This window comes from Typopeltis vanoorti, chromosome 12 (genome assembly GCF_054136105.1).
Source record: "Typopeltis vanoorti isolate ZY-2024b chromosome 12, IOZ_Tvanoo_1.0, whole genome shotgun sequence".
Lineage (NCBI taxonomy): Eukaryota > Metazoa > Arthropoda > Arachnida > Uropygi > Thelyphonidae > Typopeltis > Typopeltis vanoorti.
In genome coordinates, this window is record NC_143560.1 from 21,433,088 (window position 1) to 21,456,378 (window position 23,291).

The 23,291-nt window shown below is 33.4% G+C and overlaps 1 protein-coding gene across 1 annotated transcript in view; it reads right to left on the reverse strand.

The window, feature by feature from the left end:
• The window catches only part of LOC150100621 (ribosome assembly protein METTL17, mitochondrial), a 256,639-nt gene that overhangs the window by 155,917 nt on the left and 77,431 nt on the right, over window positions 1–23,291 (reverse strand). Inside the window, exons 6-7 of the mRNA XM_090401843.1 lie at window positions 22,662–22,735; window positions 5,869–5,963 (exon numbers count right to left, since the gene is read on the reverse strand). Coding sequence (XP_090257969.1) covers window positions 5,869–5,963; window positions 22,662–22,735 — 169 coding nt within the window. The remainder of the gene's footprint in view (window positions 1–5,868; window positions 5,964–22,661; window positions 22,736–23,291) is intronic.

Here is a 23,291-nt window from a genome sequence, read left to right on the forward strand (position 1 = left end):
TTCTAAATTAGAAACAAATTTGTTCCATGATTCTCTATGTCTTTTTCTGACTTCTCTTTTAGCTATGGCTCTTATTCTTTTATATTCTATTTCATCTTCTAATCTTTTACTGCTTAACCATTTGTGATAGGCTTCTTTTTTCTTTTTGATTATTTCTTTGATTGTATCATCCCAGATCTACAGTTTTTCCTTTCATTGAATTTTTTGGTCTTTCCTAAGCTTTCATTTGCTGTTGCATTTAGTATCATTTTTATAAAGCCATTCTGTTTCTATTTCTTCATTTTGTTTTATTTTATCTAGATATTGGTTAATTCTTTGTTCATATAGCCATTGTGCATTTGTGTCATTCAATAGTCTAGTTTTATAAACAAATGTTTCAAATTTTCTTTCTGTTCTTGTTACTTGTAGTTACTTGTAGCCATTTAGGTGGTAATCTTAATTTTATTTTAGCAAGGAAGTGGTCACTGCTTATTTCATATCCTCTGTGAACTCTAATATCTAGCAAAAATTCTGATGTCTTTTCATTTAATATAAAATAATCTCATATTGATTTCCATCCTCTTGCTGCCCAAGCATATTTATGTATGTCTTTATGTTTATAGAAGGAATTCATTATTTTTAGGTTATTATAAACTACAAAGTCAATCAATTTTTTACCATTCCTGTTTAGAGTATGTTCTCCATGTATTCCTATGTTATTATTAATTTTTGTGTTTCCAATTCTTGCATTTAAGTCTCCTGCTAAAATTATATAATCATTTTTGTTATTTTATTATATATGTTTTGTAGCTGATTATAAAAATCAATATTATCCTGTTCTCTTCCTTCTTTCGGGGCATATAAACCAATTATTGTTAAATTACCTCTATCTATTTTTATTCTAGCTCCTATTATTCTTTCATTTCATAATTTATAATGTTTTAACTGTTTTGAAAGGGTGTTATGAATCCAAATCATGACTCCTGCTTGTGCTCTTTGGTCTCTGTTGACTCCACTATATATCACGTTAAAATTTTCGGTTCTCATAGTTCCTTTTAATTTCTTTTTTGTTTCAGTGATTACTGCTATTTTAAAATTTCTTTCATTTAATAGTTGGTCTAATTCTATTTCTTTATATGCTATTCCTCTTACATTCCAGCTTGCTATGTGTATTATATTTTGTCGTTTCCATTTTTGTTTTACCTTTTCCATTCTAGGGTCGTTTTCTATAGATTCAATCCAATTATCTTTTTCCATTTCTTCATTTTGTTTTATTTTATCTAGATATTGGTTAATTCTTTGTTCATATAGCCATTGTGCATTTGTGTCATTCAATAGTCTAGTTTTATAAACAAATGTTTCAAATTTTCTTTCTGTTCTTGTTATTTGTAGCCATTTAGGTGGTAATGTTAATTTTATTTTAGCAAGGGTCACTGCTTATATCATATCCTCTGTGAACTCTATATTTGTCAGCTTATAAGTAGAATTATGTTCTCTGTGTCAGGGGACTAGCCTGATGATGGATTAATATTTATCCTAAAACTAAATACTAATCATTACTCATTTGAAATTCCTTGTATATTCTCCTAAACCAGTGTAATTATATCATTATCAACAATAAAATAGTCAATAAGATTTACCCCAATATTTCTCATTCTTATTTTTTCTATATTATTTCCATATGATTTTATGCATATCTCCATGTTGAAATTTATAGGGTAAGTAATAACTAATCTGAGCCCCAAAACAGAAATCCAGGAGGTACTTACTATTATTTTTAGATCTGCTCTTTTCTCCAATTTTCTCAAAACATTTCTCAAAATATGTCTGGTATTTCTCTTCTACTCAGCTGCATACATCTCTCCAACAAGAATCAATTCCTCCTCCTCTGTCATGTCAGCAACCCTTTATAGTGACCCAAAATTTCTCTTGTTCCTTATAAGAACCAACCAATAGTTGCTCCACTTTCTCCTTGAACCTTCAATGTTATATATACATATATATATTGGAACAATAATCCCCTTGGTCCTGGCATCAGATATCTGTTTCAAGATCAGTTTAAATATGTCACACACGAAGAATGGTCTGTGGGACCTGTTGGTCCCACAGACCACTCAATTTTCCATTTTAAAATTTACCACATTACCAACTTGGAATTGTTTCAATCATTCAAATCATTTGAAGGCAAACATTTGAAGTATTGAATACTATAGTTATTCCTTTCTTTACCTTATCACTACTGCAAAGTATAACATATTATAGTTATTATTATTAGTAGTAGCATCACATCTCTAAAGCACTAATTATGTCAATATTGTGCTTCTCTCATTCTTCTTCTTTGATTAGCTTTGCTTTTCTGTTAATACTTCTTAAGTGATGGTGTCTATTTTCAATTCTGCTGAAACTGAGTTTGTTATAGTAGCTGAAGCTTCATATTTTGCTCTAACTCCCGAATAGAAACAACAGGAGCTCTAACTCCCGAATAAAAACAATAGAATTTACACATAAATTGAAAGAAGATATTAAGAGGAACAAGAAAATGTTGCATGAATTAATTAAGAATAGAAGAAGTGAGATTAGGATGATGTGGCAACTTTATTTTAGAATTATGTTACACAATGATGACAGCAATAGTGAAATAACCTGGAAGGAATACAGAGGCGTGTGAGAGAGAGAGAGAGATAACAGAGAAATAGATCTGGCAGAAGCTGAGGAAGATGAAAAATGGAAAATCCTTTTGGGCAGATAATTTACCTGTTTAATTAATTGGAGCTCCGTGTGTAACATATTTAGACTGATCTCAAAACAGATATCTGATGCCAGGACCAAGGGAATTATTATTCCAATATATATATATATATATATATATATGTATATATAACATAGGCGGCTTAAGGAGAAAGTGGAGCAACTATAATTCCTCTAGCTGCTACACTTTTCTTTGAGCCACTATTGTGTCACTCTTTCAAAATTTATGAAAGAATAAGGGATAAAATAGAGGAAGAGCTAAGAGAAGATAAAAGCAATTTGGCTGTAGAAAAGAAAGATCGATTTGATTCAGTTTTTGCAGTAAGAACAATGAAGGAGAGACACACTGAGAATTTGGAAAAGCCTATTTGTAGCTTTTTTGGATCTGAAAGAAGCCTCAGATTATGTTCAACCCTGAGAAAATCTGGAAAAGATAGGTATAGGAAAAAAAGAGTTATGAACTAGAATATGTATATTAAATGAAAGAACTGTGTGAAGAATAAATTGGTAATTCAAAGTGGTTTACATTTAATAAAGACTGCAATATGGAAATATATCTCCCATGCTGTTTGTTGTGATAAACAGTATTCTAGATATGATTAATGACTAAAAAGGAGAAAGAGCTGCATTTGCAGATGATGATGACGATCTAGTTATATAGACCAGCGTTTCTCAACCTTTCTAAGCCCAAGGACCCATAGACTGCCTAAAACAATTCTGCGGACCACTAAGTTACAGAGGCATAGCTGGGGGGGGGGGGGAGATCAGTGCCTAGCGGCACCTTTTTTTTGGCATTTATGAAATCTTGCCTTACTGTCTATAAAACAGCAACTGAGTGATGAAATGACTCTGAATGATGAAATGAACTGAATAAAATGTAATGGATACAACAAAACTACCATTCAAAAAAATTATTGATAATCATCCTCCTTCCAATGACTACAATCTGATGTAAAAAAGAATTTAAATGCCCTACATCAGTGTTTCCCAATCTGTGGTCCATGGACCCCCCCCCCCCCCCAGAGGGGTCCACGAGTAAAGGGGATCTGCGGGATAGTTTATTTTCATTAAACTTTATGTTATCATGTTGCTCACACCTGGCCTAATTGATATTTTCATATTCTTTCGAATATCTCCATTTATAATGGTATTGCATTGTCACAAATGACACATTTAGTGTTGTAAATTGTAATTTATTACTTCATCTTTATGATATGTAAAATATAAAAAATTTCCATTTTGGATTTTATGGGGACGATGGTGAATTAACATTCGCTACAGGGGGTCCGCAACATCAAAAAGGTTAGGAAACACTGTCCTACGTTAAAGAAATCTTGGAAGAAATAGCAAGGATTCTTCAAAAATTCAATCTATACACTTCCTTCAAACCAGCTCAGAAACTATCTTCCTTTCTAACATCCACAATGGATGCATCACCACCTCTTTCCATATCAGGTGTCTATCAAATACCCTGCTCATGCCATCTTTGTTATTTTGGACAGAATGGCTGTTCTGCATTGATTAGAACTGAAGGACATCAAAGCTATATTAGATTTTTGGAATCCAACAAATCTGGTTTCTTGGTAACCAGACTAAACTTCCTCATTCTAGCAAGTTCAAATCAATTGTCTTTTCCTATAAATGTGAAAATATACGAAATTGTCTGAATCTGAACTGATCAGACTGCATACTGATATCCAAGTTTTGGGAAGTGATCACTATTAACTGTTCATAATTTTTTTTTTTTTAAATCTATGTAACTGTTTACAATTGTTTCTTCGAACTCTGTGCACTATCATGTACTTCGGCTGCGATTGAGACACGAGCTAAATATGCAGATGAATTATGACTCATTATTGTGATTCATCTTTTGAATGTAGTTAATGGTCTATCTTCCTGATGAAGTCCATATAATGTTGGATGAAATGTATTGGAATTCTTAAATAAAATTCAATATAATTTTTAGCTACATGTGTAAGCCATAATGTTGCTGTATAATGTCATGTGCACATGTCACATTAAAGATATTAATAGTACATTTTTTAAAATATTATTGGGGGGGATTGTGTTTGGGGAGGGATAGAAGAGGGATAATTGTTCTTTTCTCCTCCCCCTTACCAGTTATAGGGAGCATGTAACTGCTCTCTACTGTTCATTTATTGGCAAGCCTGGTGATGCTTCAGAGAGAAAAGTTATAGTCCTCCTTACCATCCTCCCAGTCTAGCTTAACTTCCTACCCTACACTTCTTTTCTCTCTCTCTCACCTTCCTTTCTCCAATTTTCTCTATTCATTACCCATCCCTCCAAACCTAATCTCTTTGAAATTTCTTTCAAGTTAACATATAATCCATTTTCTTGCCCACCCACTCCTTTCATCAGCCAGCAGCATCAAACCCACCAATTCGACTCAAAATATCTCTTCTTTCTGTCCATTTTTAATAATGGCTTGAATTAGTGCTTGTTACATTGAGACATATACCCACTGGTTTTCGTTTATAACTGAAATTTCAAGAAAAAATAAAATCCTATATCATAATACTGAATTAATTTTATTCCGATATATGTTTTTGAAAGCCTTTAGGCTGGAATGGTAAGAATTACAACTAATATATTATATCTGTTAACTGCATAGGCTCTTTTCGTCAGCTAGCATTTGTAGGATGAAAAACCAACATTTCTGGGAGAAATGTGGGTTTACCCAAGTGTAAGCAAATTTAAAAAGTTCTTACATAAGGATGCTTCATAACTTAGATGAAATCCAAATATCAGATTTTTTTTTCCATCCAAAAGGTATTATTGATGCTGAATGAGGAAAGTCTTTAGGCAGTTGATTTTCTTGATAGATTTTATCACCAAAGACCACCACTAACAACATTTAGTGGTGGTGATCTTGGATGAGTAATTAAAATCTGATGGTGTGAAATTTTCATTACTTACTCTCTGTTTGCTTCACTTACTGGGGGCTTAAAGTGGCTTAAAGAAATTCTATACTGAGCCTCTAGGGCATATAATGTTTAAGCCTTAGTCTGAAATATTTAAGCCTTAGTCTACCTATGGTACTAAAAGAGTTAGAGGTTTATGATCTTCTGTGGGTGAAATGGACATAAAAATATATATAAGCAAATTAAAGATATTGCTCACCTTGTAGAAGGAGTCTAGAAATTCTGTTCATGTCACCTGATATATCTACACAGTAGCTTTCAATCAATGAATTTTTCCAAGTGGTTTGAGCAGCCCTGAAGGAATTTAAAATGACACAAATTAATACTGCTTTGTTCATATTAAAATGCTATATTAGCAGTGTTATGAATATAAATTTTGGTTGAAAAGTGTTGTTTCAACAATAAAGATCAAACTTGGATTTATACCTAAATGTCTAAAATCAGCATAATCTCTGTAGATCCTAAGATTTTTCTTTGTCTCACAATGGTGGGCATTCTGAAACATTCCAGAATAATCAATGGTTTATTTATCTTGGTCATTATTCAGGGTGGCTGAAGATCATCATGTATTGAAAGAGCTATGTCTCTGACATGCTCTTATGCTGATTAATAAATTGTTTGGTTGACCATAATCAATCCATGCTGATCTATTTGTGGACAGCATATACATATTCTTCAACCAACAGGCTGTAGGTATGTATCCCACTGTAGCAACATGAATTTTGTTGATGTCATTCGGTGGCAGACTAAATTAAATTATATTTAAAAAGAAATTATATTCTTGTTTAATCCTTTACCCAAGTGTAAGCAAACAAAATTTGAATGCGAAATATCTTCACAACTAGGCTACATGTATATTAGAAGCTCTTGACTTCACATCAATTGCCTCAGTAATCCTAATGTAAAAACATTATGGGAAGGGTCACTACCCAGCCAGGTTTTGACTTTTATTAAAGTCTCATCAGTATGGAGCCAGACTCGGGAAGATACCAAGGCTGAATCAATGCAGGTCATATATTTTTCCTATACAAATAGTAAAAAGGTGTATCACCTTATTATCAAAATACTCTGGATCAGAGATAGTTGTAAAAAGTTGTTTTTTCACTTGGTCACAAAGTAAATCATTATTGCCAAGAAATTATATTGTTTAAACCTTTACTCAAATGTAAGCAACAAAGTTTGTGCATGAAACATCTGCACAACTAGGCTACACGTAAAAAACTTTCAACAATTAGGTGACAAAAACAATTTTCATTGCCAGTGTGAAACTACTGCTCTGCTTACTAGAAGCCTGAAGTTGCTTAGACAAGTTCCATGTTTGGTCTCTAAAATAGAGAAACATGTTTAACTGACTTTAGCCCACCAAAGTACCAACCATGTGACAGATTTACAACTTTTTGTGAATGGGATTCACATTAGTTTCACCATAGGATAAATCCAGGGATAGTTTAGCAATCCATATTTAGACATAACAAAGCAAAAAGATAGTCATTTGACAAAGAGAGTAACCAATATTTTGATTTTATAAAGATTCTAGTTAGTTTTCTTCTTCTGACATGAAACTCAGGCTTTTCACTGCAAATACCACCTTCTTCCAATCTTTTCTGTTCCAGTGCTCTTCCAGTCCAATCTAGAATTCTCATCTCAGCCAAGACTTTTTAGATGTTATCATCCCAGCATCATTCCATCAGATCTTATCAATATATATATAAATAAACCATCTTATCTTGGTCTGCAAATTCTGATTTTGTCAGTTAAAGATCTATACAAATTCATATCATACTAACTCTAACACGTAAATAACAGGAGAATGAAGACGTTTCTAAGATTATTATTTTCAAAGATTTGCAAGGTTTTTCATCTTGGTCTAGTATGTTCCTGGTTTCTGTCTTGTATCAACCAATAAGTTTAATAATTGTTTTGGATACTTTTGTTTTCTAATTCTATTTTCTGTGCAAAAGAATTTCAGAAAATACTAAATCATCTAATTAATGATAAGTTCTATTTAATTCTTGAAGTCTAGCTTGTATTGCTGTACTAATTTTATTATCTGTAATAATTAATGTTCCAAGATATTTGAAGAAAGTGGCATTTTTACATTTTTGTTATAACGAAAATAAACTTTGAAAATAAACTTGTCATTTTACACTAGTTGTTATTTCTACAGCAAATAAATCAATCAATAAATAAGAATAATGACAATAATAAATCTTTGAATGTTTTTTCATTCTCCAATAGAGAATGAAAAAACATTCAAACTCATTCAGCCCAAACTGTTTAGAAATCAGTAGGAAACCAGTTTTCACCCTCAGTTATTACCTAAGAATTCACTTCTGAAAATTTGTAAACTTTTGGGTTACAAGAGTATGACAGCCAACCCAAATAAGCAGATAATGTAAGTTCTCTAAATAAGATTAATGTAAGTTCTCTAAGAACATATCATCTGCATATTCCAATATCATTTATCTATCTATTTTTATTATCTTTTATAGTTTCTCTAATGCATTTCTCTAAAGTTAATTAAATGAAGAAGTATGTAGTTGTTTTAACTACATGCTTCTTCACGTCTTAACATCTTAAGATGTGTTAACGGTGAAAGATTCAGATCTAACTCCATCTGTAATAATTAATGTTCCAAGATATTTGAAGAAAGTAGCATTTATTTCTACAATACTTCCCAAGCTTTCTCTCTCAATATGATCAAATGCATTTTTTTTTTTTTGGTTATTTGATTATAATCAAATCTATAAATAGTATATGATAGACCAAAACATATATTTCATTTTTCTTCTCTACAATTTGTGTTAATGTAAAAATCAGATCAACTGTGGACCTATTTCTTTAGAATCCTACTTAATACTTCACTACATTTGTTTTCATATATTATTATTAAAAGAGACCTCTACGGACTCAGGGACTCATCAAGGGAGGCCACATATTATACACATCAGCAGTCATATTTGTTCTTGAATTCATTCACACCACTTGCACACACAACATCCAATGGCAATCCATTCCAATCACACACCACTTTGAGAGAAAAATCTAACTCTTGATGGCATTCTTAATTCTCAGCTTCCAAGGATGTCCTCTCTTATCCTTTGCCCATTCTCCATAAAATGAAAAGGTAAAATTCCATCAATTGAAATCCTCTATGACCCCTTACGGAGGTTTGTAAGTCTCAATCATATCATCCCCTCTGTTTGTTAGTGTCTGCAGTCTACAAATTCTCAATCTGTCTTCATAATCAGAATTCCACAATCCTCATATAATTTTTAACACTCTCCTTTGCACACTCTCTCTCCACTATATCAGAATCACAAGGAAACAAGACCTGTGCAAAATAGTACAAGTGAAGTCTTATCAAGGATTTGTAAAGAGGCAAAATACCATCCTTATCTTTACATATCATTTCAGCATTGCAATTATCCTCTGAGTTGTATTTGTAATCTTAGCTATATGGCACTTGAATTTCAACTTCTTATCTACAAACTCCAAGATCCCTAGCCTGATTAATTTCTTGCATAATCCCACAATGACTATTAATTTTTCAGGAAATAACAATGTATACTAAAATATTAATTATAAAACACTTTAATTAATACTTTCCTATATATCAACACGTTACATTGCCATCATTAAGGATCACAAAAAACAATGATATATGAACAAAGGCACTAACAGTGGGCAAATGAAGCTGAAGAAATGCAACACAAGTTGGGCTTAGACTCCTAAATGGTGTGCCCCCCCCCCCCCCCAAGTGGACTAAATTGGGTAGTCTTGGCCATTCTCAAATTTGGAACAGTCTCATCCAAATTTATCGAGATTTGAAAAGTATTTTAGGGCTGAAGCAGATTCACGGAATAGCCTTTCATATTTGAATTTGCTGCAGTGTAAAAGTGATATTCTTCCAGCATATCCTGTAGTGGATGTCCAGAGAATGATCAACAAGTCCTGAGTGACTATACTAGTGGAACTGGATGTAATTCTTGTGTTCAAATATTGTGAAATTGGCTGTCCTGCCTGTTTCATCATAGTAGGACAGTTTGCAACTGCAAGGGATAAGATATACTCCTGGTAGGTCTAGCAGATGGAGCTGGTCTGTGATGAAGCAGATAAGAGATGTCAATTTCTTACGTGGTCTGTAAGTGGTTATAAGGTCATATTTTTGTGTAGAGGCTTAAGTGCTGTGAGGACATCATGTTGGAGGTTTAATGGATTTTTTACAACACTCAAAAAGAATTAAAATAGAATTTAATACTTCCTATATTTCGTCCTAGTCACTAGGACATCTACAGGGATTACAAAGACAATTAATGTAACATGCACACAAAAACTTACAATACTAAGCCCAACCACGTGGGTGACAATAAAGTCCTATCTAGGTGAAGCACCCTCTAAGGGCAGTTGTAGGTGGCCTGGAATGTAAGGTGGGACCTCTGGTGATGACTGTTTCCCAAATCTTCGGAAGCTTAATGCAACCGTATTTGTTAAGATTTGGTTGGTTTTTGAGAGCTGCTGCTGCTTCTAAGAAAAGTCTCTCTTTCTTGAATTTGCTGTGGTGGAGCATGGTGGTTTTCTTCCATGATACTCTGTGGGTGGTGTCCAAAACATGGTCAGCCAAGCCTGAATGGCCATAGTTGTGTTTAACGGTGTACGACTTGTGTTCCTCTAGGCGGATGGATGCTGATCTGCCTGTCTGTCCAAAGTATGCAAGCTTACAGGAACAGGGTACTTTGTAAATTCCAGGCAGAGAGAGAGGAGGGAGCTGATCTTTCGTAGAACGGATAAGGGTAGCCAGTTTGCGGTAGGGCTTATATGCTGCGTGTAGGTTATACTTTTTTAGTATCTTGGCTATTTTTTCCGAAGTACTACGGATGTAGGGTATGGTGATGGCATTTTTAAATTCTTGTTGACGAGAGGGATGGGGAATGGGGGAGGAATTGATTATTTTTTTGATGCTGTGTTCGCTGTAGCCATTGGAGAGGAAAGTTCTGTGTATGTGGTTAAGCTCAGTAGTGAGGGCGGTTCCACTGGAACAAAGATTGTGGGCTCTCTTGGTAAGGGTTTTAATGATGCCATATTGTTGTGAGGGGTGGTGGTGGGAGAGTTTGTGAATGTATCTGCCTGTGTGTGTGGGTTTTCTGTATACAGTGAAGGCAAGTGTATCATTAGGCAGGCACGTGACTAAGGTGTCTAGGAAGGGTAAACAATTGTTCTTTTCCTTTTCCATAGTAAACTGGATTCTTGGATGTAGGCTATTGAGATGACCAAGGAAGGAATCTAACGTGTCTGGGCCATGAGGCCAAATAGAGAACACATCATCTACATATCTTAGCCAGATAGAAGGTTTGAGTGGGGCTGAGTCTATGGCTCGTTTTTCGAAATCTTCCATATAGAAATTGGCAAGGGGGGAGCCCGTGGCGGTTCCCTCTATCTGCTTGTAGATTTTTTTATTCCAAGCGAAATACCCAGAGTTGATGGCAAAGGAAAAGAGATCTAAGATGTCAGAGGGAAAAAACGTTTTCTATATACCAATATTCCCTTAACTGACACTTTATCTCTCTTAGAAAACGTTTTTCCCTCTGACATCTTAGATCTCTTTTCCTTTGCCATCAACTCTGGGTATTTCGCTTGGAATAAAAAAATCTACAAGCAGATAGAGGGAACCGCCATGGGCTCCCCCCTCACCCCCCCCTTGCCAATTTCTATATGGAAGATTTCGAAAGATATCGAAGGCACATATTCTACCCACGGAACCTTTCTCCCTAAGAGTTAACTATAAACAGGACTGTAGATAATCCAGAATCCTAAATCTAATACAACAATTGTAATGTTAAAAATAGGACATCATTGTTACTGTAAGAAAACTATCTATAAGAAAGAATGTTTCTCTCATGTTATCTTAAATAGAATTTAGGCTCTGATGTAGTTTCTAAATAATTAATTAATTTGCAATTTTATTTGTAGTTTTTTTTTTCACTAGAGGTCATGCCAGTAGAATAACCAGTGATCAAATCATTGTTTCTTTAGCTCACTGTGCGAAATGTAACTCAGCTTGTCCTTGTATATTTGTAAATACTTCAGATGATGACCTTAGAAGGTCGAAATGTCAGGAAATTAAAATAGTTATTTATAACACGGTTGTAAAGTCCATAATTTCTAAAATGAATGCTGATAACCTACAACACTAAAAGAAAGGACCTCGAAATATGTATTCAATTATCTGGCAAAATCTCGCATCTGGAATCGGCGAAGTCCTGTTATTGCTGGTTAAGAGAAATTCTATTGTACTCATCTATAAAAAGGGAAATAAAACTGAATGTGAGAATTACAGAGGAATTTCCCTACTGAGTATTCCTGGTAGATTTACTGAAGTATACCTGAGAAATTTTTTTTTGGAAGTTTTTTCCCACCTGGTTCGACTATAAATTATATATTTAGTTTAATCCTTTATCCAAGTGTAAACAAACAAAGTTTGCACCTGAAGTATCTTCAGGACTTTGCCATGAGTTGCCCCAGTCCTGAAGATACTTCAGGTACAAACTTTGTTTGCTTACACTTGGATAAAGGATTAAACTAAACTATAAATATATAATTTAAATACTTGAGAAACAGCTATGAAAAATTGTGGAAGGGGAGCTTGGAGAAGTGCCAGCTAGATTCAAGCCAAACAGAGGTGGTTAGGATCAGATATTCACTTTAAGACAAATAATTAAGAAATCATGGGTATATAACAAATATCTACATTTAATTTTTGTAAATCAGGAAAAAAAAAACACATGTGACAAGGTGGCAAAGTAAAGCTGTTCAAAATATTAGTTATATGGTGTGAATGGGACATTCTATCAAGCAATACCTATCTATAATTGAGTTGCAAGTCAGTAGTTAGAACTGAAGGAGGTACAGGAAGATGGTAGTAAATGAGACAAGAGTGCACATTATCGCCACTGTTATCCATCATCTATGTGGAGAACCATTATGAAGGAAAGCGATGATATCAAAATGTGAGATGTTAATCTCAGCTCTTTATGCAGATGATGTTATGCTTCTAAATAAATCCAGTACAAGCCTGCAACTGACTAAACTGAATAATTGTTGTAATAAATTTAGTATGAAAATCAGCAATAAAAAGACAAAGACTGAAAATGGGCAGAAATGTTAAAAAAATATTACATCCTGAATGAAAAACATGAAGAACGAGTAAAACATTTCAACTATTTAGGCACAATTTTTAGTGAAGATGGCAAATTAAATTTGGAAACTAAATATACCAAAAAATATTATGGCAGGAAGGAAACGGAATAAATTTATGTGGAATAAAAGAGAAATTAGTCAAAATACTAAACTGGATGTATAAAAGACAAGGTTCAAACCAATTTAACTTATGGATCTGAGAGCTAGGTTAAAAAAAAATAAAACACTTGATCAAAGACTGTAGAAAATAGATATGAAAGTTCTGAGAAAGATAGGGAAATGAACAGATGGCATCAATGGCAGTAACATAATAAAAGTGAGGATATCAGAATTGATAGCATTCAAAAATTGTTAACAGAGCTAATTAGAGCTGGTGTGGTCATTTAAACTAAATAAGGAAGGGAAGCAAAACAAGTGTTCTTTGCTTGGATAGTAGGAAAGAACCCAGAGGAAGACCAAGATTGATAAAGTAAAAAGTGCCTTACTAGATGGAAATATAAGATCTAATAATATTGGAGTCTTGAGTGATAACAGATTAATTTGGAAGAAAATTGCTGCTAGGAAGTTAATAACGATGTAACTTTTTCATGTCGTACTATCATAATATTGTGGCCTAAAACTGTTGGCATTAGTGAAACTAGGCTATTAGAGTTGGATGTTATAACTTGGAATAGTATAAAGGATGCAGTATTTTTAGGAATGACAGAAAAAGATATGCTAGGAGGGGAAAGGGGAAGTACTACTATCAGATTGACTTGAGTCTACAGGGGGTGATTATATAATATTATTAGAGCCACCTCCATAAATTACAGTAACAATTTTATACTTTAACCAGTTATAATAAATGGAAACTGGTTACACAGAGTTCTTCATATTTTTTTTAATTAAATAATTATGTTTACTGATTTTAAATATAGAGCTGACAATATTGTACTGCTAGTTTCATAACCTGTCATATGGACGCAATTTTGTGTTTAGATTCTCAGCCACCACTTGACAGCCATCTTGTTCAGTTGCGTTTGTTTATAAGTTATGGAGGTTATTCAAGCGTTTTAATTACTTTTGGAGTGTTTTTATAATATTTGGATGGTAAGTAGTTTATTTCAAGATTTGTATATGATTTATAAGTGTTGTATTATGTTATTTTTATGATTTTGTTTTTATTCTTTTCTTGACAGGGTGTATTTTTTACCATGGGCAAGGCCAAAGATCTTTCGCCAATGAAAATTTCAGAAATAAAAACGCTCTTAATGAATACTGAACATTCTCAAAGGAAGAAGCATCAATTGCTAATGTTTCATGAGCACCAGTGGGCCGAATAAAATAAAAACTGATGCAAATAATATTGAATTGGCACCAAAACATTTGACGAAATGTGGCCAAAAAAAAATTACCACCCCACAGGACGAAAGAAAAATTAGATATTTGAGTGGAAAACAGGAAGGTGCCTCAGAGGGTTCTTACAAAAATGATGCAGGATGCTGGCATTAAGATATCTTCAATGACAGCTCGTAGACACATCAAGGACTTGGGCTTGAACAATGAAGTAGGATCAATACATCAAGGTACTGGAGACCAAGATGCTACCCTAGGTACAGGAGTGATTCTGGAAAAACGATTTCACATTCATGCATGATTCTGCTCCTTGCTATAAGGCAAAAAAAAAAGTAACAAAATTCCTGAATGATAAAAAAGTCAAGGTTCTTGACTGGCCTGGAAATTCATCAGATCTGAACCCCATCGAGAACTTTGATGAAGCAGGAAATTTCCAAGGAACTTGTCACCAAAAAACGCCAATTAATAGAGCAATTGATTGATGTGTGGCACAGGAATGAATCAATAAAATTAAACTGCACCAAATATAAAAAGTATGCCCAAAAGAATCGAAGCAGTAATTGCAGCAAAAGGCAGAGTCATCAAATATTGACCTCATAATTATTTTTATATACATTTTTCTTTAATTATCTAAGCATACTTTACTTAAATACAAAGAGCCAGTAGGCTTCATTTCGGCAATATAAACATTATTAAATTAAGGGGATATTAAATCCCACATTATTTTAAAACCGAATAAGCAACTCAAAGATTGGAATCAGAGAGTTTCATGCCGAATATAGTAAACTATAAAAATATCGGCGATTACTTGCGTGAGCTAATGCAAGTAGTCCTAGTACGTAGTACAATACCGAGCAACTCGCAGCAAAGGTGGTAAAGTTCTGATCGCTATTCTTGGTATTTTCCATAATGTAAAAACACATTTCCTAGGAAACGTATGCTGTTATTACATTATGGCGGGAGGTCACTACCCAGACTGGTTTCAGCCATTTTTGAGGCTTCATCAGTGAGTAGCTAGACCAAATTAATACCAAAGGGTATAGCGAAAAAAACTTATATACTCTGCTATACAAGTTGTCAAACAGATGCACCCATTAAGTTACTTAAATATAAAGAGCCAATAGGCTTCATTTCGGCGATATAAACATTATTTAAATTAAGGGGATATTAAATCCCACATTGTTTTAAAACCGAATAAGAAACTCAAAGATTGGAATCAGAGAGTTTCATGCCAAATATAGTAAACTATAAAAATATCGGCGATTACTTGCGTGAGCTAATGCAAGTAGTCCTAGTACGTAGTACGATACCAGGCAACTCGCAGCAAAGGTGGTAAAGTTCTGATCGCTATTCTTGGTATTTTCCATAATGTAAAAACAAACACATTTCCTAGGAAATGTATGCTGTTACTATATTATGGTGGGAGATCACTACCCAGACCGGTTTCAGTCTTTTTTGAGGCTTCATCAGTGAGTAGCTAGACCAAATTAATACCAAAGGGTATTAATTTGGTGTAAACAGGTGCACCCATTAAGTTACTTAAATATAAAGATCTTTATATTTAAGTAACTTAATGGGTGCACCTGTTTGACAACTCGTATAGCAGAGTATATAAGTTCTTTTCGCTATACCCTTTGGTATTAATTTGGTCTAGCTATTCACTGATGAAGCCTCAAAAAAGGCTGAAACCGGTCTGAGTAGTGACCTCCTGCCATAATGTAATAACAGCATATATTTCCTAGGAAATGTGTTTTTACATTATGGAAAATACTAAGAATAGCGATCAGAACTTTACCACCTTTGCTGCGAGTTGCCCGGTATTGTACTATATACTAGGACTACTTGCATTAGCTCACGCAAGTAATCGCCGATATTTTTATAGTTTACTATATTCGGCATGAAACTCTCTGATTCCAATCTTTCAGTTTCTTATTCGGTTTTAAAACAATGTGGGATTTAATATCCCCTTAATTTAAATAAGCATACTTTACCTTTTTAAGTGTATCGTTAGAGGACTAATTTTAATAAATATAATTTGATGTAAAAACATTGACAATATGGTTTTATTTCTACCCAAAACTCATAAAATACCTTTTTCGCACTGTGGCTCTAATAATTTGATCACCCACTGTAGTTTGGATAGGAAAACATGAAAGTAATAATGGTAATGATGTCCCATGTGGCATGGAGTTTGAGGCAATCTGGTGTGAAGAGGAAGCTAACAGGATGAAATATATGGTTGAGGTTCTGCTACAGACCTGGAGGTTCATTTGCTGGGGATTAAGAAATGTATCACCAAATTATAGTATAAGTGCTAAACAAGTTATTTATGGGTGACTTAAATTATCTGAATATTGATTTGGTACCAGAGATTTATTGAGCTGTTGCATGACAACTTTCTCAAGCTATATGTAAAAGAAGCAACTTGAGGATAAAGGGTGTTAGATATGATCATAACATCAGAAGGTGTCTCAGTTAAGGATGCAACTATTTTGCCACCAGTTTGTGACAGTGATCATGCTGTACTGACCTGGAAAGTAGCCAACTATATGGATGTTCCAATCAGAACAGGTTACATGCTGAACTACAAATCTGGAAATTATGACAAACTCACGAGAATACTATCTTTGATTCCATGGTATCAGTTGTTGAAGAGAAAGAATACCAGTAGTGCATGAGAAGCTTTGAAAGTGTATATAACATAGTGCTACCACTACATTGGATGAAGAGATAGGGGTGCAAAAGAAGAAGGCTATAGAGCTGTTGCATAACTTAGATAAGACTTCAGCAATTGGTAAAGATGGGATATCAGCAAGTGTGCTAAAGGAATTTTCAGCTAAACTGGCTAGGTCTTTGACAGGTTGGTATAATTTCAGTCAGCTCAGAAAAGATCCTACAAGAATGTATGTTAATCCCATTGCATATGGGTTGTGCAAAGACTGATGTGTCTATTGACCTATCAGTATCTCTGATGTAAAATAATAATAAAAAAAAAATTCAGCTAATGCCTTTTGTTCCTGTACAGGGAGTAGGCAAGGCCGTTTTAGCCTTATCTAACTTTTGGAGACTAAGTGAGCATTTCAATCTCCACTAATAGCCAATTAGAGATAACTCGCCCAAGGCTAATTTAAGCAGCCTGTAGTGAAGAGATGGTTCAACAAGTACTACCATCTCATGGTTCCTAATCCTAACACAATATTTTTAATGTCTGAAATAGTGTGGGTTCTACGGCTGATTTTCTTGAGTTTATGGGATGAAAAACCAGAGTTTCCAGAATAAAAAACACACTTGCCTGTGCCAGAGATTGACTAACTCAGGAACTGGAAAAAAAGGCTTAGAAAAAGTTCCTCAGCAACTAGACATGAACTTTAGTCTATCTTCGGGCGGTTTAGTACTGAAGAGTGCCAACTTCACCTCCACTGAGCTACAGGCTCCTCTCTGGTGTATCTGTAAAGTAACTGTAAAGATTTTAGAGCAGTTGGAAAGAACATATACAGAAATGGGAGGAAAAACAAAATATTCTCTGCAAAGAACAGCATGGGTTTACTGAATGGAGGTCATGTCTGAGCCATTTGATCATATTTTATACTAATATTATGGCTGAGTTGGTTAAAGGGAATGGATACACTATGATACTGTCAGATTTTGATAAGGCTGTTGCATAAACCAGAGCTTCCCAAACTGTGGCCCGCAGCCCCCTTGGGGGCTGTGAAATAATGAAAACACGTTTAAAATGTTTTAATACTAAGTAGAACTTTTTTTAATCTTAAAAGAAATGTATTTAATTTTTATTATTTCTTTTTTGTTATTTTTTATATTTTAATGGAAAAAAAAGCACACGTTGGTGTCGGTTCACAAATTTTGCTTCTTGTGTATTTGGGCACTTAATGAATATTAGTAAATATATGCTTATTCATATAAGTTTCATTTCAAAGGTATTGATAAGAAGCACAAAAAAAGATTAAAAATTCAAAATCTTGAATATAAATACAATAAATATTATAATAGTATATGTCTGTATTACAATTTCTTTTCGATGGGGGGGCGTGAAATATTTAAATTTTTCCAAAGGGGACCTTGTCATCCATAAGTTTGGGAAACACTGGCATAAACTAGAGAATGTAGGACTGGTATATAAACCACTGACTTGGATAAGTGGGTGACTGACAGAGAGGTGTCAGAAAGTGATATATGGAGTATGTGAATCTATCAGATTTGAGGTGACTAGTGGTGTGCCTCAGGAATCAATCCTTGGACCACTGTCATTTAATCAACACATTAATGATATTGGAAAGGGGCTGACTGGAGATGCTCAGTTTGCTGATGATGCAAAGATAGGCAGGGCAATCAGAGATGCTACTGATATGCAGCATTTATGGAGTGATTTGAATAGGCTGGAAGTGGCAAATGATAATAGCTCTCAATTCAATGTTAGCAAGTGTCAAGTTATGCCCTTTGGTGTGATGCAATATCCAACAGCATATTATATTGATAGGATTATGCTTGGAGTAACTGACAAGGATAGAGATCTTGGAGTTATGGTGGATAGAAAGTTGAAGTTCAAAATTCACATAACAAAAATTGTAAATACAACTCGGAGGATAATTATGATGTTGAAAAAGACATTGCCACGTAAAGATATGGAAGTCATTTTGCCTCTTTAGGATTTGATACAACTGCACCTAGACTATTATGAAGAGGTTTGGTCTCCTGGGTTCCAAGGGATAAAGAAGCTGTGGAAAGGCTACAAAGGAGAGTTACAAAGCTATCAGGATAATGGAATGTAGATGATGAGAATAGACTGAGAGTATGTGGACTCCAGATATTACTATACAGAAGAAAAAGGGTAATATGATAGAGGTCTATAAACTTTTGAGAGAGTGTAATAAGGTATTAGTTGATAAAATTTTTCATTAGATGGAGAGGGGACAAGAAAGGGGTAAGGACTAGATTTTTCTCTCACAGAACCATGAGTGGAACAGTTTGCCTGTTAAAGTAGTGAGTGCATCTAATGTGAATGAGTTTCGAAGAATGCATGATAGCTGGTAGGTGACATATAGCCTCCCTTGATGAGTATGATTCCCTGGAGGTCTAATAATAATAATAATGGCCAGTACATCCCCTGAGGTTATATACAGGCTGTTATTTCTGTATGTACAGGAATCTGATTATTCTATTCTAGTGTGTAGGTGAAGAATTTGCATTAAGCTTCTAATAGCAAATATCTCCTGATGCCTTCAAGCTTAATCAGTGAAACTGGCTGACCAAGGGAAGCCAATTTGAGTTGTGAGCACTGAAAATATGTTTGGGTATGTGGGTTGTAGATATTCAAATAAATATTCAAAGAGAGCAGAGTGTAATCAAAATTTGGAGAGAAATAAAGACAGCAACTGAATGTAACTAAATAGGGCAAGGAAATTTTGAGCCAGAGAAAATAAAAAAAAATAACAAATCCACAAGTACAATCTTTGTAACAAAAGGAATCATGCAGAGTGTAGTTGCAGTCTGTGTATCACTATTCAAATAGTGGGCCAACTGCCTTTTCGTATCATTAGTTTTATATTTTGTTAAGAAATTTCTGACACTGTATTGTATCAAGAAAAAAAGACTATTTTTAAAAATCATTTTTACCAACATAAAGACAACAAAAAATTACCATTCATTCCATCTATTCAAAATCAAACATTCTGCAAATGCAAGGGGGGCAGATTAATCTGCCCCCCCTTGCATTTGCAGAACCTTGTTAACAAGGCTCAATGAACATAATTTTTTTTTTTACTCATCTCAGAAATAATAATACTGAATATTCATTGCTAAGTTATATTCACTCCATCAAAAAGTTATTATAATAAATTCATATCTATAAATATATTGATCTAACAAAAGGTTGTTGTTATCAGTTAAGTGGGTAATATTTGAAAGGGAAATAAATAAATGACAATGACTAGTGAGTTCACATTATAGTTAAAAAACAATTTTTAATAAAATTAGCTCACTAATACCAAATATTACGATTTTATAGGAAGTTTTTTCACTTGGTTATAAAGCATATTATATTTGAAAAGAAATTATATTCTTGTTTTAATCCTTACCCAAGTGCAAGCAAGCAAGCAAAGTTGTTTGCTTGTTTGCATGTGAAGTATCTTTACTACTAGTTTACTTGTATATAGAGGTTGTTGACTTGACATCAATTGCCTTAGTATCTCATAATGCAAAGCACACTTCCTTACAGACATGTATATTGCTATGCATTATGGGAAGGATTGTCATCCAGACCAGTTTTGACCTTAATAATATAGTATAATATACAATACAGTTTAATATAGTTCATAACCAAGTGATAAAACTCATACAACTTTCTTCAATCCAGAGTATTTTAATAATAAGTTGATATGCCATTTTACTACTTGTGTATGGAAAGCAAACGATTTCTACATTGATTCAATCTTAATACTTTCATGTTGAGGTCTCATCAGTCAGAGCAGACTGATGAGACCTCAACAAAGGTTGAAACCAGTCTTGATCCTTCGCATAATGCACAGCAATATACACGTCCAAAAGAAAGTGTGCTTTGCATTATGGAATACTAAAGCAAATGATATGAAGTCAACAGCCTCTATATATAAGCAGACTAGTCATGAAGATACTTCACACATAAAATTTTGTTTACTTACACTTGGGTAAGAGCTACATACAAGTAGACTAGCTGTGAAGATAATTCACGTAAAAACTTTGCTTACTCTTGGATAAGGATTAAAAAAAAAAAATGAAGATTAAAATGAAAACTGTGCATATGTAAATACTGAAACTTAAGTAACTATGTATTTTAATTTATGATAAAGATGATAGTTAATTCCTAAGATATGATTGAGACATTTAAGCCATTGAAAGGTTATTATCAGATTGACACTGGAGAGATTTTTCATATGATAGAACAAGGAGAAGAAACAAGGACAAGGGTTCATCCCTGGAAGTTGCAAAAGGAAGTGGCAGGTAAGAGGGTAAGAAGTAAGCTTTATGCATGTTAGGAGCATGGAATGCATTGCCTTAGAGGGTGTAAGTGGTGAATGAGTTTAAGGAGTGGTCTAAAAGAATTTGTGTTGTCTAGTATTGACCTCCCACGATGAGTCTTATGACTACATGGAGGTCAGGAATAATAATAATAATGAGAACTTCAAGGAACAAGGGCAAGAACACAAATAAAGTCCTAGGCCCTGTTTTAGCTTGTGGTTTGTTGCTTTGCTTTTTTTTTTTTTTTTCATCATCATCGATTTCCTGATATGTACTCTCAACAGGGTTCAGGCTATTATGACAACACCACATGATTAAGTTTACATTATTATTAATCTCCTATCAACAATTTTCCTCCAAATTAGTCTATTACTTATCAGCACTCCAATATTATTTTGTTCTTCTAAGGCACTTCTGACTAAATCAATCTACCTAGATCTTGGTCTTCCTCTGGGTCTCTTTCCTGCCATCTTGGCATTAAATAACTGTTTTGCTTAACTTTCCTATTCTGTTAAGTGGCCATACCACTTAGGTTAACTCTGCTCACACATTCTTAAATGCTAACAATGTCAAGTTCCTTTCTAATATCTTTATTTTTAATATGATTCCACCATTGCTGCCACCTGTTCAATTTTTCTCAGAACTAATTTTTCCCAGAACTCTCATATCTGTGGTTTCTAGTATTTTATGTGCTTTATTTCTAACCCAACTATAAGATACATAGCTTAAAACTGGTTTGAACACTGTCTTGTATACTGCTAGTTTTGTGTTTTGGCTAATTTCTCTTTTATTCCACATAAATTTATTCAAATTGCTCCTTATCATACCAGCTTTGCTTATTCTGTTGTTTATTTCCAAATTTAATTTTCCATCTTCACTAAAAGCTGTGCCAGAAGAACTGAAATATTTTACTTGTTCTATAGGTTCTCCATGAGATTTTTTTTTATTCATATCTTCTAACCAAATAATAATAATAATAATATTAAAATTTAAATATTTATGATAAAGCAATATGTAAAAGACATTAGATGTTAATCAAAAAAGTTAAAGAATTGTATAAATGATTGTAATTAGATGGGCTCTAGTGACAAAATATAAGAAATGAAGCAAGCCTGTACTGTCCCATTTTTTTCTAGACTTTTTTTACTTTTTCTAGTTCATTACCTACAATTGCATAATTTCATGTCATCAAATCACAAAAACTGATAACAATGCCAGCCTGAAATAAATATTCTTCAGTATGTTAACTAATAATTCACATGAATTTTGTTAATATTTTTCATAAACAGTAGGTATCAAAATAATTTCAAAATACTTGAAATTATTTTTGCGAAAATTCAAATCACGAGAGAGTGACCTATTTAAATAATTAACTGAAGTTTCATTTCCAGTATTGTCAAAATAAATAAAAAAAAAGTTTTCTTCTTTTACATTAAAATAACTGCTTACCACAATGCTGAACCAATTCCAGATCCAAAATCAAACAAAGTTTTTGGTTTAAACAAGGGATCATGTGCTTTTATCTGAAAAATAATTAGTACAATAGCTTTAGATTTAGATGAAAAAAAAAAAGAAGAAAATTCAACAGGAAAAAGAACCACTGCAATAATAATAGTGTAATAAAATTAGTTTAATAATTAACTAATTAAAACATATGTAGATTACAAAATATTTTATGCAATCTGAGCCATGTATGACATACACTTTTGGCATAGGCTAAGAACAAATAGTTGTAATTAAAAGCAACAAAAAAATGTATAAAAATTAGCAAGAAATGTCTATAAATTAATTTATTTCAAATGATTACTTTAGAGTATGAATTTTGTAACATATATAAAGAATAGTATATAAACCAAAATAAAAATAAAACTATAAAAATAATAATAAATATAAACACAATAGAAAAATAATAAAATTGAAATAAAATTAAAATAATATTAAAATAAGACAATAAAAACTATTTATTTCTTGTTAACTATATGAAACCTTTTCTGGTGGATATCATTTTGTTCAGCCAATAGTTGAAGACATGAGAGCAGTTTGCTTTTCTATCTCCACCCCCCAAAAAAAAACTGCGAG